Genomic DNA, 15,483 nt, shown 5'->3' with positions numbered 1-15,483 from the left:
TAGCCCCTTATCTTCTCTTGTTACTGAAAGGCAAAGCTACCAGCTGGGCTGGGAGAGAAGGAGTGTGACCTTGTGCTTTCATTTACATTCTGTAGGTTGCTTATTCAGCCTGTTTCAACTAAAAGTAAAGTCAGAAGGAAGATTATTATTGTTAATCTTTACCTGTTTTACTTCACATTCTCCTAACAATATGGAGAAGGTTTCTCCCTGGATATAGTGTCCTTAGGTTTTCAGAAAGCTTTTGACAAAGTCTCTCACAAAAGGCTCTTAAGAAAAGTAAGTAAGTAAGATTAACCTTTCCCTGTAGTGTAGAAAAGGCCCTGGTGGTACTGTCTAGCGCTGGTTAGTTAATTTTATTTTTTGTGGTACTAGGTCAATCAACTTGCAATGATCTAAATCTATTACATTTCCTCAGTTGCCTTTGTCACAAAAAATTTGTTGTCACCTAAAACATGCATGAATTGTGGTTCTACCCTGAAATTCTTTATTGACTAAATCCCCTATCCACATTTCCATAATTATATCCAGAACTGATATCAAACTAACTGGCATTTAATACCCATGTCACGTTTTTTCAATACTGGCATAATACAGGATATCTCTGTTTTCTAGTTTTCCGACTCTTTGGGTGAGAGATGTCTGGGGCTGCTGATTTTCCTTAGTAGTGTTCTTCACCATTCCTTATAATTACCAGTGGACAGGAAATAAATTCATGTGATCTGAGTGCATCATATGCCTCTTTCCAAATACAACACAGATAATTTTATTGAACATTTTTGCCCTGTGTGCATCACTATTAACAGTGTTATCATTTCCATCTAGTAAAAGCCTGTTCTGTTATTAGGATTTCCTTTGTTTCTAATATTCTAACAAAATCTTATTATTTTTCTCAGCCCTTCTAGCCATGGATTTGTCTCTAGTATCTTTTGCTTCCCTTATCCATTTTCTATATTTTATAACTTCTCATTTCTATCCATTGCTACTCTCTTCCCATGCTTTAGAGGGACTGATGGACGGTATTCTCCTATCAATGGCAGGGGGCAGACATCCATGTTCATCTTCTTGGACCTCTCGTATTATTTGACACTATTGAAAATGAGATACTGCTCTCTAACCTCAGATACAGCAGTAGTCCAGAGGGATGCACTAAAATGGCCTGAATCCTTGTTGGATGGATGCACCCAATCAGCGGTGATGGGAAACTGCACCTCCAGCACTAGACCCCTGTCATAAATGGATAGGTAAGGTAAGGGTTACGTTTCTTTTACCTGAAAAGGGTAACCGAACACCTGACCAGAGGACCAATCAGAGAACTGGATTGTTTAAAGTCAGGGGCGGGAATTTGTATACTCGGGGTCTTTGTTGTTTTCTTAGCTATGAGGAAACAAGTCTTCTTCTAATTCTCTCCTAATACTTCTTCTAAACATCTGTAAGTACCCAGGAACCGCAAAGTAATTCAGCTATGATGGTCTTTGGGGTGTATTTACCTGTATGTTAATTTGTTGTGCTGGTTTAATTGGGCTATCTTTTAAATCAGACTGTTTCTTTATATTTTCTTATAAGCAAGAGCCTGTATGGAGTTTCTTAATGCAAGATGATTGTTTTATATTTTCTTTCTTTTTTTCTATAAAGTTTTCTTGTTAAACCTTGTGAAAGTTCTTTTCCTAGGGAGGCAAAGGGAAAAGCCAGGCTGTGAGCTATTTTCCTATTTGGGTCCAGGGAAAGAGCAGACTACGGGGAAAGAGACGAAGAATTCTCTCTGTTCTCTGGTGGTTACAGTTTTTCCCTCGTTCCTGGAGCAAGGGGGGTGGCAGAGCCCAGCTGTGGGTATTTTGCATCTCCATTGTCCTGAGGGAAGCAGAAAAGCTGGTTTCTTGGGTCACACAGGTTAGCCGCGAGGCAAGCCTGATAAGGAGGGGGAAGGGGTTATTTTCCCTGCTTTTAGCATCCAAGGGATTGGGAATCTGGGTGTCCCACCAAGGGAGGGTTGGGGACACCAGAGGGAGGAAAGGGGGGATCAGGCCCCATAGATTAATTCCTGATCTGGTGGCAGCGAGAATATCCAAGCTGGTAGTGAGCTTGGGGGAGTTTCAGGTAAGCCCCCAAACTTTGGACGCAAAAGTCCAGATTTGGGACAGGACCAGACTGGTGGACCCTAAAGTCCAGGTCTGGGACTGGACGGCTAGATTACCACAACCCCTCCCTTGTTGAATCCCACAAGGATCAGTTCTCTCTCTGGGGGCTTTTCAGCATCTCCATGCAGCCTCTGTGGGTGAACTGGTCACAGAACATGGACTCAAATGCCAGTAGTATGCAGGTGACACCAATCTCCTCTTATTCATCCGGTATGACCAAATCATTACCACTAGGATGGCCCAGTTCTTGGACAGAACAACTGGCTGAAGCTGAAGCCAAGCAGATAGAGGTGATGTGGTGGGCAGATCAAAGTATTTTGAAGGGTTGACAGCCACACTGAAGCCTCCTTTGCCTGAAGGTTCACACCCAAACCTGGGCAATTCATTCCATAGTCTAGGAGGGCTCTTGCATTCCTTGCTAATGCTGAACTCTCTCACTGAAGTCTCTGTGCATAGTACTTTCTACTCTTTCTGGTTAATTGGAGGCTCCGTCCCATCCTGTTGAATGATGACCTGGCCTCAGTTCTATGGGTGTCCATCTCCTCCCATGTGGACTGTAGCCATGTGTATGGGGGTTGTTGCCCCCTTAGTAAACGTTAGTGGGGGGTTGGTTGGTCATTTCCCAGTACCAAAAGAAAGGGCCAATGGGAAATCAGGCCCCTAAGACCGATATTCCCTGGGCAATTGCTTGAGGCCAATGCTCCAGGTCAGCCAAATTGACATGGCAGGCAGACTAATGAGGGGATCGAGAGGCCAGGGGTCCCATCCACATTGTGAGCTGGGGCTGCCTGGGCCAGAGCAGTGCTGGGAGCAGAGCTGCAGCAACCAGAACCGGAGAGGCCAGAGAAGCAGCCCAGGGAGCTACCCTGGAGGCAAAGCAGGAGCAGAAGTGCTGAGGCAGAGTGGAGCTGGAGCAGTCCAGAGCCAGATGCGGTGGGCAGCTGGGTAGAACGAGAGGAGACTCAGGGCCAGGGGTGGCTCTATATTTTTTGTCGCCCCAAGCATGGCAGTCAGGCAGCTTTCGGCAGCATGTCTGCGAGAGGTCCGCTGGTAACACTGTCATAAACAGATAGCTAAGGTTAATATTTCTTGTACCTGTAAAGGGTTAACAAAGGGAACCAAACACCTGACAAGAGGACCAATCAGTAAACTGGATTTTTCAAAGTCAGGGAGGGAATTTTGGGGGTCTGTTGTCTTTTTTTTTTCTGTCTCTCAGCTATGAGAAGGTTCTTTCTAGCTCTAATCTTCTGTTTCCAAATTGTAAGTACAGGTAGAAAAACAATATAGGGTTTTATGCTGTTTTGGTTGTATTTACATGTGTGTAACTTGCTGGAATGTTTCAAATTGGATATCTTTTTGAATCAGACTGTTTATTCATATTTTCTTATAAGCAATAGCCCTGTATTGTCACTGATGCAGAGTTTATATTCTTATGTCTTTTTTTCTTTCTTTTTTTTATATAAAGTTTTCTTTTTAAGACTTGTTTGGTTTTCTCTCTGGGTAGGCTAAGGAACAAAGGGGAGGGAATTCTCTTTGTGTTAGATCTACGGAGGGTGAAGCTCTGCAGCACCAGGGAATTAGTGGGAGGGGGAAGAGAGATAGAATCTTCTCTGTTTCCTTGTATTTGGGGTTTGTCTCTTTGTGGAATAGAGAAGAGAGGCTTCTTGGTATTGTGATGTAAAGAGATTGCATCAATACTCTCAGGAAAGCCCAGAGAGGAAAGTCTGGGTGGGAGAGGGAGGGGGAAGGGAAGTGGAGTATTTCCCTTGCTGGTAAGACTCAGAGCTTCTGGGTCTTGGCGTCCCCCCAGGGAAGGTTGGGGGGACCAGAGCAAGGCAGGCACTGTAATTCCTGTCTGGTGGCAGCGAGATAAGATCCAAGCAGGTAATTAAGCGTGGAGGTTCATGCTAAGCACCCAGATTTTGGACGCTAAGGTCCAAATTTGGGAGAAAGGCTTATGATAAACACAGATTCGGCGGCATGCATGTGGAAGGTCCGCTGGTAATGCAGATTCGGTGGCATGCCTGTGGGAGGTCCAACGGTCCTACGGCTTTGGTGTACTCGCCGCCGAATTGCCACAGAAACCGCGGGACTAGTGGACCTTCTGCAGGCATGCCGCCGAAGGCAGCCTGACTGCCGCCCTCACAGAGACCAGCAGGCCATCCCCCAGGGCTTTCTGCCGCAGACACGTGCTTGGTGCCCTGGTGCCTGGAGCCAACCCTGCTCAGGGCAGAGGACCCAGTACAGGGAGATGCCCCCAGCCAAGAGAACTTGCAAGGCAGACTTCGAGGCGGATCATAACCCCGACTGGAGGGCTGGTGCTGGGAAAAAGCTCCTGCCACCTAGAGCCTGAGGGCGTGTGGCCACCGCCAGAGCGAGTGTCAGAACTGCGACATCCCTGCAGCACAGCCAGGGCCTGGGCAGGAGGCCTAGGGCCTGTGAGGGATGGTGTGTGAACTGCCCTGACACTCCAGAGATGTCTGTTTGGTGCTCCCCAACGCCGCAGAGCGGAGTAATGTGTTTTCATTTACCTTTTCCTATTTTTTCCTCTTTTTTTTTAAATTGATTGCTGTTTAATGAACTCTATTTGCTTGAACTCTTTGCAATGATCAGTGGATCAGAGAAATGTCCAGGGTGTAGAGAGCACCCGGAGTGGGGACATCCTAGCCCCTCTCCTAGGTGACCATGACAAGGTTGGGGGGTCAAGCTCCCCAGGAATCCTGTGCCCAGCCGTGTTGAGGTTACAAGGACTCTGCCACACCGAAGAGTGCAGGGTTTGCTGTAGACATTTTGCTGCCCCAAGCACAGCGGCATGACGCGAGGGGTGATCTGCTGGTCGCCGGTCCCGCGGCTTCGGTGGACCTCCCGCAGGAGTGCCTGCAGAGGGTCCGCTGGTCCCGCGGCTCCACCGAAGCTGTGGGACCAGCGGACCCTCTGCAGATATGCCTGTGGGAGGTCCACCGGATCCACCTGCTGCCCTCCTGGCAACCGAAGGAGTGCCCCCTGCGGCATGCCGCCCCAAGCACGCGCTTGGCATGCTGGGGCCTGGAGGCGACCCTGGAAGACTGCAAGGGGAGTCCTCAAGGTCAGGGAGGTCTCTGGGAAAAGGGAGTGGGAGTGAGGACTCGGATCTTTTCACTAGCCCATTCCACCAGGGTAGTGATTAAGCCAGAAAAATTCCCCACAGGACCAGGACCGTTCCTCTGTTTACATCCGTTAAGGATTCTTGACAGGACTTGCTTTACTTTTCTCTTCTAAGGTGAAACTTTTATCTTTCAAATGGTTTGCTGTTTTGTGGTACACAAGGCTCTTCACATTTCTGCAAAACTGTGTATTAAAGTGTAATAAGCTGTCTGCCTGCCTGAGGCTATGTCTGCATTACCAGCTGTGCTGCTGCAAGGTCTGTCATGTAGCTGCTCTATGCCGATGGGAGAGTTCTCCTGATGGCATAATTAAACCCACCCAATGACTGTCTCCTGCTGTGCTATCCAAACTGGTGCTTGTCGGTCATGGGGGTGTTTTCTAGACCCCTGACCAACAAAAGTGCTAGTGTAGAGAAAGCCTGAGTTGCAGGCTAGTAAAGACGTCCACCGTCCCAAGTCCTGCTATGTTTAAGATTGCAATTTTCTGCTGGTCTCCTTTCTCAGCAAACTCAGCTGCTTGCATAGATTTATCTCAAAACTTTGCTTAAATCTCTTCCCGGAGTCTGCTGAACTACCTGAGACGGGAATGCCACTGTCCTCAGGAAAGGCCTCTGACTGCCATCTATCCACAAGCACATCCTATTGCTTTTACTGAGACTCTTCCCCCTAAGTGATCTCAATGACTGTGATCCATTGGCAGGTTTCTGAGTGGAATCAGTAGTGGAGTCCCAGGAGCAGGAGCTCGCAAGCTCCAGATAGTTCTGAGAACCCCAGGATGGTGAAGGCTCAGGCTCCCTCTTCCAGACTTTCCTCTGCATCCTACTCAATGAACAGTCCCTCCCAGAGTTGGAGTCCATTTCCCTCTTGGCATGACAGAGAGACTGTGGTTACTACAGGGAAGTCAGGACACCAAGGCTCGTTCTGTCATCCTGCCACTTAATCTCTGTGACACTGTGGCCAAATAATGTCTCTCTGTTTAATGGGGATATAGTCATAGTGACTCTCCTTTGATAGGTGTTTTAAAAATTGTTCAATGAACAGTGCTGCACATTATTATCATAGTTACTGGTGAGAATTACTGATCTTTGCTCCCTGAGTAACAGCCCCGTGTGCCTGCAGAAAGTGCCTGTGTCTCCCCTCGGGAATCTGTCTCCAGATCTGTCTGTCTATTATCTACCCACCCCACCTGGGACTTACAGTGTATCAGACCCTAAGGAGTTTTAAGCATTATCCCTAGTTTCCATATTAATAAACTATATTTTTAAATATACACAAATGCACAAAGCAGCCAATTCCTCTCTGACTCAGCACAGAGCCCAAGAGTTCTCATCTCCCTTTGGGACAGTCTCTTAACTACTGTTTACTCCTAAACCTGGATAAAGAGCACAGAAGCCCAGACAGGCTTGCTTCCAGCCTGTTTACTTTCAGATGCTTGCTTATCTACTAGAGGCTGAGCACACCCCCCCGGGATTGCACAGCTATATTAAAACTGGAGCACACCCCTATGTCAGCTCTTGCCATGGGATGTTGCTGAAGATGCTGGAGTGAGAGACATTTGGGACATGGCTACCTGAGGGAGATTCCCAGGGAAGATGCTTCTGTTTAAGGATTCACAGGTACCCACTTTTGCTGAGGAGCTCACCTGCATGACAAACCCAATGCAGCATTGGCATGATGAGACAGAGTATAGGTCTCTAGTCCTTTTTGCACTGCAAAGCCATTAAACATCCAAGGACTCTTGCCACAAGGGATGAGTTTGTTTCAGTAGCTTGTGTTAAAATGTCCCACTTTGCTGGACCCTCCCGGGCTGCTGGCCTCCAGCCTGAAAGTAGCTCCATTTCAGTGGCACAGTCGATCCTTCATAATGAGAGGTGTTAGTAGATGTACAATACAAGGCCAAATTTGGAGCCCCTTGCCCATAGTTTACACAGGCACCACTGAGGCAAACTCCCGTTGGAGTAAGAACTGAGTAAAGGCCTCAGGAGCCAGCTGTGTGTTAATGCACAGACACTGTCACCTCCTCCTCTTGCATTTCCGGGCTCTGGCTGTTAACAGGGGAGCAGGGTCTGTTCCCTGACTTTTATCTCCATGGGTCCTCACTGGAACAATTATAAAAAATTTTCAACATGGGCAACACATCTGTTCTCTTAACTTCATTTGAAAAGTCAGCTCAAATCTTATGCCAGAACCCCCCCCCCCCCAAAAAAAAAAAAAAAAAATTTCAGCCAGAAGCAGACACCTGGCATGTGAAATTTCAGTCCAAATGCTTAAAGTTTGGCAAACTTACCAGCAACTGAAAATGACCTCAGGAGCCAGCTGTCTGTTAATGCATAGACACTTTCACCTTGTTGTTCTCTTGCATTTCAGGGCTCTGGTTCTTCATGGGGGAGCGGGAGCTGTTAGCTGACGTTTATCTCCATGGAGACGCTTGGGCTCCTCACTGAAACAATTCTAAGAATGTTTCAGCATGGGCAACACATCTTTTCTCCTACCTTGTATCAAATGTTATGCTGGAAACTCAAAAAATATTTCAGCCAGAAGCAGACACCTGGTATGTGTTGCAAACACTTTCTGGAAGCAGGCACCATGGCTTAGCTAGCTAAAGCACCAGCTTGGTATGCAGGAGCTCCTGGGTTCCATGCCCAGTGCTGCTGTGTTGTATGGCTTTGGGGGAGAGCTAGCTCAGAGATTTGAGTATTGGCATCCCAAACCCAGGGCTGTGAGTTCAATCCTTGATGGGGCCATTTAGGGAGCTGGGGCAAAAATCTGTCTGGGGATTGGTCCTGCTTTGAGCAGTAGTTTGGACTAGACAACCTGCTGAGGTCCCTTCCAACCCTGATATTCTATGTGAAATTTCAGTCCAAATGCTTAAAGTCTGGCAAATTTATAAGCAACTGAAAATGAGGTCTCCTAAGGGAAGGTGTCAGACATCCTTAACTAATGGTGGTACCATTTGTGAATCCCATTCAGCTAAATTCTGCTCCAGTAATATCTGTGGTAAGAAGTTCCAGAGGCCAAATATGAATCATATAAACAATTTTCCTTCTTCAGTGTTATATGTTCAGACTTTCAATGGAATTCAATGTCTACTTGTTCATATTTTGTAAGACAGAGTAAATATAAATGCCTGATCCACTTTCTTTATCGATAGTTTCATAGGATATAAGGCCAGAAGGGACCGTTAGCTCATCCAGTCTGAATTCCTGTATAACAAAAGCCATTAAATTTCCCCCAGTTATCTCTCTTTTGAGCCCAATGACTTGTTTTTGACTAAGGTCTGGTCTACACTGGGGCTTTATATCATACAATCCTAGAGCCTCAGGGTGAGAAGGAACCACAAGCAACCTAAGCCCCTGCTAAGATGCAGGATTTGTTGTGTCTACACCATCCAGGACAGATGACTGTACAGCATCCTTTAGAAAACCTGCAGTAAAGGAGCTTCCATGATTTCCTAAGGCGTCTGTTCTATTCTCCTCCTGTTTCTACATTTAGGCATTTTATCCTGAAAAATCTGCTATGCTGTACTTTAAACACCACTGCTTCTCTTCCTGCCCTCAGTGGCAAGAGTGAACAACGTTTCTTCGTTTTTGTTTTTTTTTTATGGCAGCCATTCAAGTATCTGAAAATGGCTGCCATGTCCTCCTCAGTCTCCTCTTTTCCAAAGTAAACATACCCACTTCCTTCAGCCTTTGTTCATATGGCTTGAATTCTCTCCCTTTCATCATGTTTGTCACTTGCCTATGGTCATTTCCAGTTTCTCTACGTCCTTCCTATACACTGGGGTGACCAAATTAGACACAGTTCTCCAGCTGAGGCAGAACCAGCACCCAGTGCAGTGGCACTATCACCTCCTTTGACTTGCATGCTATGCCTCTGCTAATGCATCCAAAAATTACATTTGCTTTTTTTCTTTGCAACAGCAAAAAAATCCATACCCCTGAGAGTTGTAGCTATATCAGCCTCAACCCGATGTAATTCCATGGGGTTGACGGAAGAATTTTTCTATCCACTTAGCTACCACCTCTTGGGGAGGCGATTACCTATGCCAACGCGAGAACCCCTGCCGTGGGTGTAAGTGGTATCTACACTGAAGCGCTACGGCAGCTCTGCTGTAGAATTCTCAGTGTAGACAAGTCCTCAAGCAGATCTTCCAGAAAAAAAACATCTAGCCTGGATTTACAGAGATGCAGAGCTGGAGAATCCATCACTTCCCTTTGCAGTTTATTCCAAATGTTAATAACTGTCAGTGCTAAAAATTTGGCCCTTACTTCCAGCTGGTATTTATCTGGCTTCATCTTCCAGCCATTGGACCTTGGTATGCTTTCTGTGCTAGATTACAGAGCCAGTTATATGTGTGTGTGTGTATATATATATAGTTTTTTTCCCCCTAACTGCTGCCTTCACTTTGCCACTGAACAGAGTTTTTAGCCAAAGTTATCTACATTCTTGACTGCAGAATTGTGGCTTCCAAGCTATCTAATAAACTCTTTGTAAAGAACACTCAATTCTCATTCACATTGTTCTCTCAAAATTTTTCCTCCTAATCAGTTTTGCTGACAATTTGCTTCATTTCAGGAGAATTAGCCCTTTTGAAAAACAGGTGTCCATTAATATTACCGGTTGGGAACTGTTCTCTATTTGACCATTTGAATGTAATCAGTTCCATTCTTTACTTTCCTCTCATCTGTCATAAGCTATCTTGTTTGTTTCTTCCTAAACTAAACAATCACAGAATTTTCAGTCCGTAGATGGCAGCCTCCCCCATTCTCATAGCCTGTCTCAGATATCCCCTTTCTATCGGCTATATCCTTTACACAGACTGGGTGACCAAGAGTGAGCACATATCCAGAGCAAGGTATTCTCCATCCCGTTCCTTAGGCATCTGATGATTGTTTTTTGTTTTGGCCACTACTGCAAATGAGCAGTTGTTTCTGTCAAGCTGCTATCAATGACACCCAGGTCTTTCCCCTGAGGTGTGTCCTAGCTCGGATGTTTCCTCTGATACAAGTTTTGTCAAAGCTTTGCTCTTTTTTTTTTTTACAGTCTTAGATTTTGCGCAACCATGTGAATGGGGAACTCCCTACAGCATGGACTTTCTAGCCTGGCTTTCATTGCATTAAGGAACAATGATGGATAACCATCATCCACACTCGTGTTTCATGCTGGTGCCTATTAGGGTTTCCCACCTGACGATGTGTAGGAATTATTGAGGCAGGGATCACCATAAAATATGGAATTGGTATTAGTAAGGTCATGTGTTCACAATTATTTACCTGAATATGAAAATGTCATTTTTCTGTGTGTGGAGAGCAACCAATCTGCTTCATCCATTAGAGAAGCATCCAGTAGTACATTTAGTGTCTCCAATTAACATTGTCTCTCCATTCAGCTATTTTTACAGCGATCATCACCCTAGAGTCTGGGCACATACATGAAGTCACGGGAACATACGGTACATGCAGGAGACACCATTCTGCCTCAGAGCTGGACACCTTCTGTCCTACTCCATGTCGGATTCCAACACAACCGACTTCACCAACCCCTCCACCTTCATCCTGCTGGGCATTCCTGGCCTGGAGGCTGCCCAAGTCTGGATCTCTATCCCCTTCTGCACCATGTACACCATAGCCATCTTGGGGAACTTCACCATCCTCTTCATTGTGAAGATGGAACCGAGCCTCCATGGGCCCATGTACTATTTCCTCTGCATGCTGGCTGGCTGCGACCTGGGCCTGTCTACATCCATCCTGCCCAAAATGCTGAGCATCTTCTGGTTCAATTCCAGGGAGATCGATTTCAGTGCCTGCCTCACCCAGATGTACTTCATTCACTGCTTCTTAGAGATGGAGTCTGGGATCCTCATGGCCATGGCTTTGGATCGCTATGTAGCCATCTGCCATCCTCTGAGACATTCCACCATCCTGACAAACTCCTTTGTGGCCAAGCTGGGCCTGGCCATGATGCTGCGTGGCAGCCTAGTCGTACTGCCCTATCCCTTCCTGGCGAGCCAATGGCCATATTGCAGAACCAACATCATCCCTCAGCCGTACTGCGTGCATATAGCTGTGCTGAAGCTGGCCTGCACCGACACCCACATCAGTAGTTACTACAGCCTCTTTGTGCTATTCTGTGTGATTGGTGTGGATGTGATTTTTATCACCATGTCCTACACCCAGATCCTCAGGGCCATCTTCAGCCTGCCCACAAAGGACGCCCGGTTCAAGACATTTGGGACCTGCAGCTCCCACCTCTTTGTCATTTTAGCCTTTTATATACCAGTTCTTTTCTTCTCCTTCACGTTCTGGTTTAGCCAGAATGTGCCTGGACATTTCTATGTTCTCATTGCCAGTGTGTACCACTTGATACCTCCTATGCTAAACCCCATCATCTATGGGGTGAGGACCAAACAGATCCGGGACAGGCTGCTCTGGCTCTTTACTCATAAAGGGACCTAAAATTTTCTCCTGGTGCTCTGGCTCTCAGATTGAGCTCTGTGCAGAGCTGGCTGCATATATGGTGCTGGGCCATCTTCCATGAATCATTCACTGGACAATCAAAGCGACATTAATCCGTTTCCTGGCCTTACTGTGCTGTGTCAGCCTGACAAATTGAGGAATCGGTCTGTGTACAACTCACTGACTTACAGGATTGCCACCTTTCTAATTGCTGGTAACTAAACCTTTCATAAAGATTGATAGAAAGATAGCATAGCATCCCTCCTTGGCAGCTGTACGGAATTGCCTTACCTGTAAGGGGTTAAGTGTTTCAAATAACCTAGCTGGCATCTGACCAAAACGACCAATGAGGAAAGAAGATACTGTCAAATCCGGGGTGGAGGGAGGAGTTGTTCTCTCTCTTTGTTGTTCCCTCTCCAGATTGAGGGAGAAGCCAAGCAGGTACAACATTTCCTGAAAATATACCTAGAATAATACATCTAAAATCATGGAAATTGTAACTAGGCATGGAAATGTGTTTTTTTGTTTTTGTTTTTAGCTTATGAATTTTCCTGTGCTACAGCTTAACTACTCTGCCTTCAAGCAAAGAAAAAAAACTTCAGGTGCTTTCAGTTAAAATAAAATATTTTGTCCCCTAAACAAAACAAAACAAAAGAAAACAACAACAACAACAAAATGAACAAAAAACCCCCACAACCCTCCCTGGTTTTCAAGAAGCCACAAGAAAAATGTGTCCTTTTAAAATCCTGAGGTCTGTGCTTCTGGTTCAAAATTATCTCACTACTCCCACCATGTCAGTGTTCCCCCCCAGTTCTGAACTCTGGGGTGCAGAGGTGGGGACTCACATGAAAGACCCCCCTAAGATTACATTCTACCAGATTAACTTAAAACTTTCCCAAGGCATCTTTTTTTCCTTGTCCTTGGATGATATTGCTGCCACCACCAAGTGATTTACACAAAAATCAGGGAAGGGTCACTTGTAATCTCTTTCCCCAAAATATCCCCCCAAGGCCCTTCCCCCTTTTCTGGGGAGGCTTGAGAATAATCTACCAAACAATTGGTTAACAATGTGAGCACAGACCAAACCCTTTGACTTCAGGACACTGAAATCAATCAGGTTTTTAAAAGAAGAACTTTATATATAAAGAAAAAGTAAACGAATCACACCCACAAAATCAGAATTTCTTGTCACTTTACAGGATAATAAAAAGATTTAAAATGCAGAGGACTCTCCCACACTCAGCTTTACAGTACAAAAACAGGAATAAAATTACCTCTGTAGCTCAGAAGAATTTACAAGTTAAAACAAAGATCACCTAACGTATTTCCTTGCCTAGTTACAATTTCTGTGATTTTAGATCTATTATTCCAGGTATAGTTTCAGGAAATGTTGTACCTGCTTGACCTCTTCCTCCGTTAGGAGAGGGAACAACAAGCTAGCTACTAAGGAGGGTTTTTATGCTACCTTCTCTCTATATTTATGGCAAGACCACTGAGGCCATGTGCCCTTCCTTGCCTGCTCCACAAGGCCCTTCCCGGTGTCCCAAGAATTCTCACAAGGGCCCGCTCCCTTCTCCACCTCTTTCCCCAAGGCCCCACCACTGTTCAGCCCCTTTCTCCAAAATCACAGTCCTGTTGCTGGCTCCTTTCCTCCCCAACCCCATAAACATTCTGGATCATCTCGACCTTCCTCCTCCGCAGCTGCTCTTTCTCTGCTTTGGGGCTGGAACATTTATCTATCAAGCACAGAAGCAAAGAGGGAAGCCAGGAAGCTGTATAAAATAAGCTGAGGGTTGGGACCAGGGCTGTGTTGCAGGTGGGTGAGACTGTGCATCATACAGTTCGTGAGCCCTAAATCTCAGCTGCAAAGTCCTGAGGGAAGAGACCCTTGTGTGGCTTATTTCTTTAGGTTTCAGTTCCCTTTTGTTCCTTCCAGCTGGGAGCTTGTAGCTGGCAGGTTCCCTGCAATGGAGATGGGTTGGGAGCCCTTTGCTCTGAGCCAAGCCTCCGGGGCAGGGCCAGGGATCAGCTTTGAAGCTAGGAGGACAGAAGCTGGAAGAGGCGGAAGGATGTTCCCCTGCATTAGCTAAGGGTTAAGTAGAAAACTAGGAAACTGCAGGTGAACAGAGATGTTATTTGGGAGTAAAGGCACAGACAAGCTCTGCTTCTATGCTTGACAGATAAATGGCAGGCACCTCTCTATGCTTGATAGATTTAGGGCTACCCCTCTCCCTTCAATTCTCCTAGTTAAGGGTTTGATAAGGTTGCAGGTGCCTAAGGAAAGTGGGGATCTAAAAGATCCCTTTTGGGTAAAGTAGTGTTATCTCCTCCGCCTCTCATTTCCCAGCTACACAGGCATGTTGGGGATCATGGCTTCTTTCTCCTTTCCCTGCAATCTGCTCATCCAGAGAGTTCATGATTGAAAGTATAGCACAAAATGTATCTTCAACGTAAACATTATCTGTAGAATATGCTAATGCTGTGAACAGTAATCAGGGGCCGGGATAATTATATTCAGTATAGGGTTATTAATATTCACTGTATGGGCGTTCATATTACTCCATAAGGGTTTGGGGGGTGTTGTAGTAAATATAGAAATTTACATACTAACTTAGATGAAAAGTTTGTTCTGTAACTAATCCACTGCTTACTCGACAATTGGGTGTAGGGTAACAGGTATTGCAATAAAGAAGCCCATACTCAAATCTGCCTCTGGGTCAAGCTGTTCTTCAAACTTTGGGCAGAGTCTGGGATGGCTTCAGTGCCCCATAGGGAGGGAGATAAATGGCACAGCTACCATTAGCCAGAAATTTACACACATAACCAGCACTTATTGGAACTACAGGGCACCGATTGCCAAGCGGATGAAGATTCACAGTGAAGCTGAGTCTAACATTCGCTCCGCATGACCCTTTTGATCACTACATCTAGAAATTCTCTAGCAAGACTGCTAGGCAGAGTTATCCCCATGATACTGATGGACTGAGCCACGCAGAGGTAAACTGATTTACCCAAAGCCATCCAATGAGTTAGTGGCAGAGCTGAGAATAGGAACCGGGAGTCCTGACACCCTCCACTCCCCAGCACCACTGCTCTGGCCATGAACTGGCATTGCTCCTCTGCATTGAGTTACATGCAGTGAGGCTATTTGTGTCTTGTGATCAGTGAAGTTGCCATCCTTCTTAAACAGGAGGAATTTATTAAAGAATCAGCTAAAAACTACAGCCACAAAACCAGGTTTCCACTCAGCTCAGTTTTCAGCCTTGTTTTGCTTGTTTACCAGGGACCACATGCTGGCTGGAACTCTGCACAGAGCATAGAGATCACTGATGTGCTCTGAGGAGCCAATTCAGTGCAGCATGTGACTTGAAGGTCCTGATTAGGACTTTCAATAGCAACTCATTAGAAATAATAATCTCAGTTTAATGCATGGAGAGGCTGTGCCCAAGGACACCCAGTAAACCCATGGCAGAGCTGGGTCTCTTTGCTTCCTGCTCACTGGTCTCTGTGGATGCTTTATCTCTATTTAAATGTCTTCGTCCAAATCCTCATATTGTGTAAGTGAGTGCAGCCCCACTGAAATCAGGGGAGATCCCCAGCACTAGATAAACCAATGGAGAGAGAGCTCCATGCCTCTGTGCTGCTGCATGGACCGTACAAGCCGGGTCTGAGAGAGACTAAGCAAGGGATTGGCAGCTAGGGACTCGTGGGGTATCTTCCCTGCTCAAGACACTTCCCTTCCTGGTGCCT

General features: G+C 45.9%; 1 protein-coding gene across 1 annotated transcript; it reads left to right on the top strand.

Moving 5' to 3' along the window:
* The first annotated feature begins 10,734 nt into the window (after nt 1-10,734).
* On the top strand, nt 10,735-11,733 carry LOC116825140 (olfactory receptor 52R1-like). The gene has a single exon (XM_032780880.2). The coding sequence runs from the start codon at nt 10,735-10,737 to the stop codon at nt 11,731-11,733; it is 999 nt and encodes a 332-aa protein (XP_032636771.2).
* The last annotated feature ends 3,750 nt before the right edge of the window (nt 11,734-15,483 follow it).

Source organism: Chelonoidis abingdonii, chromosome 1 (assembly GCF_003597395.2).
Source record: "Chelonoidis abingdonii isolate Lonesome George chromosome 1, CheloAbing_2.0, whole genome shotgun sequence".
Taxonomy (NCBI): Eukaryota; Metazoa; Chordata; order Testudines; family Testudinidae; genus Chelonoidis; species Chelonoidis abingdonii.
Note: the sequence above shows the minus strand (reverse complement) of the source record. Positions and strands in the feature narration are given on the sequence as shown.

Bases quoted from the DNA above. Each gene is read 5' to 3' on its own strand.
- LOC116825140 (XM_032780880.2), top strand. From the start codon at position 10,735: ATGCAGGAGACACCATTCTGCCTCAGAGCTGGACACCTTCTGTCCTAC.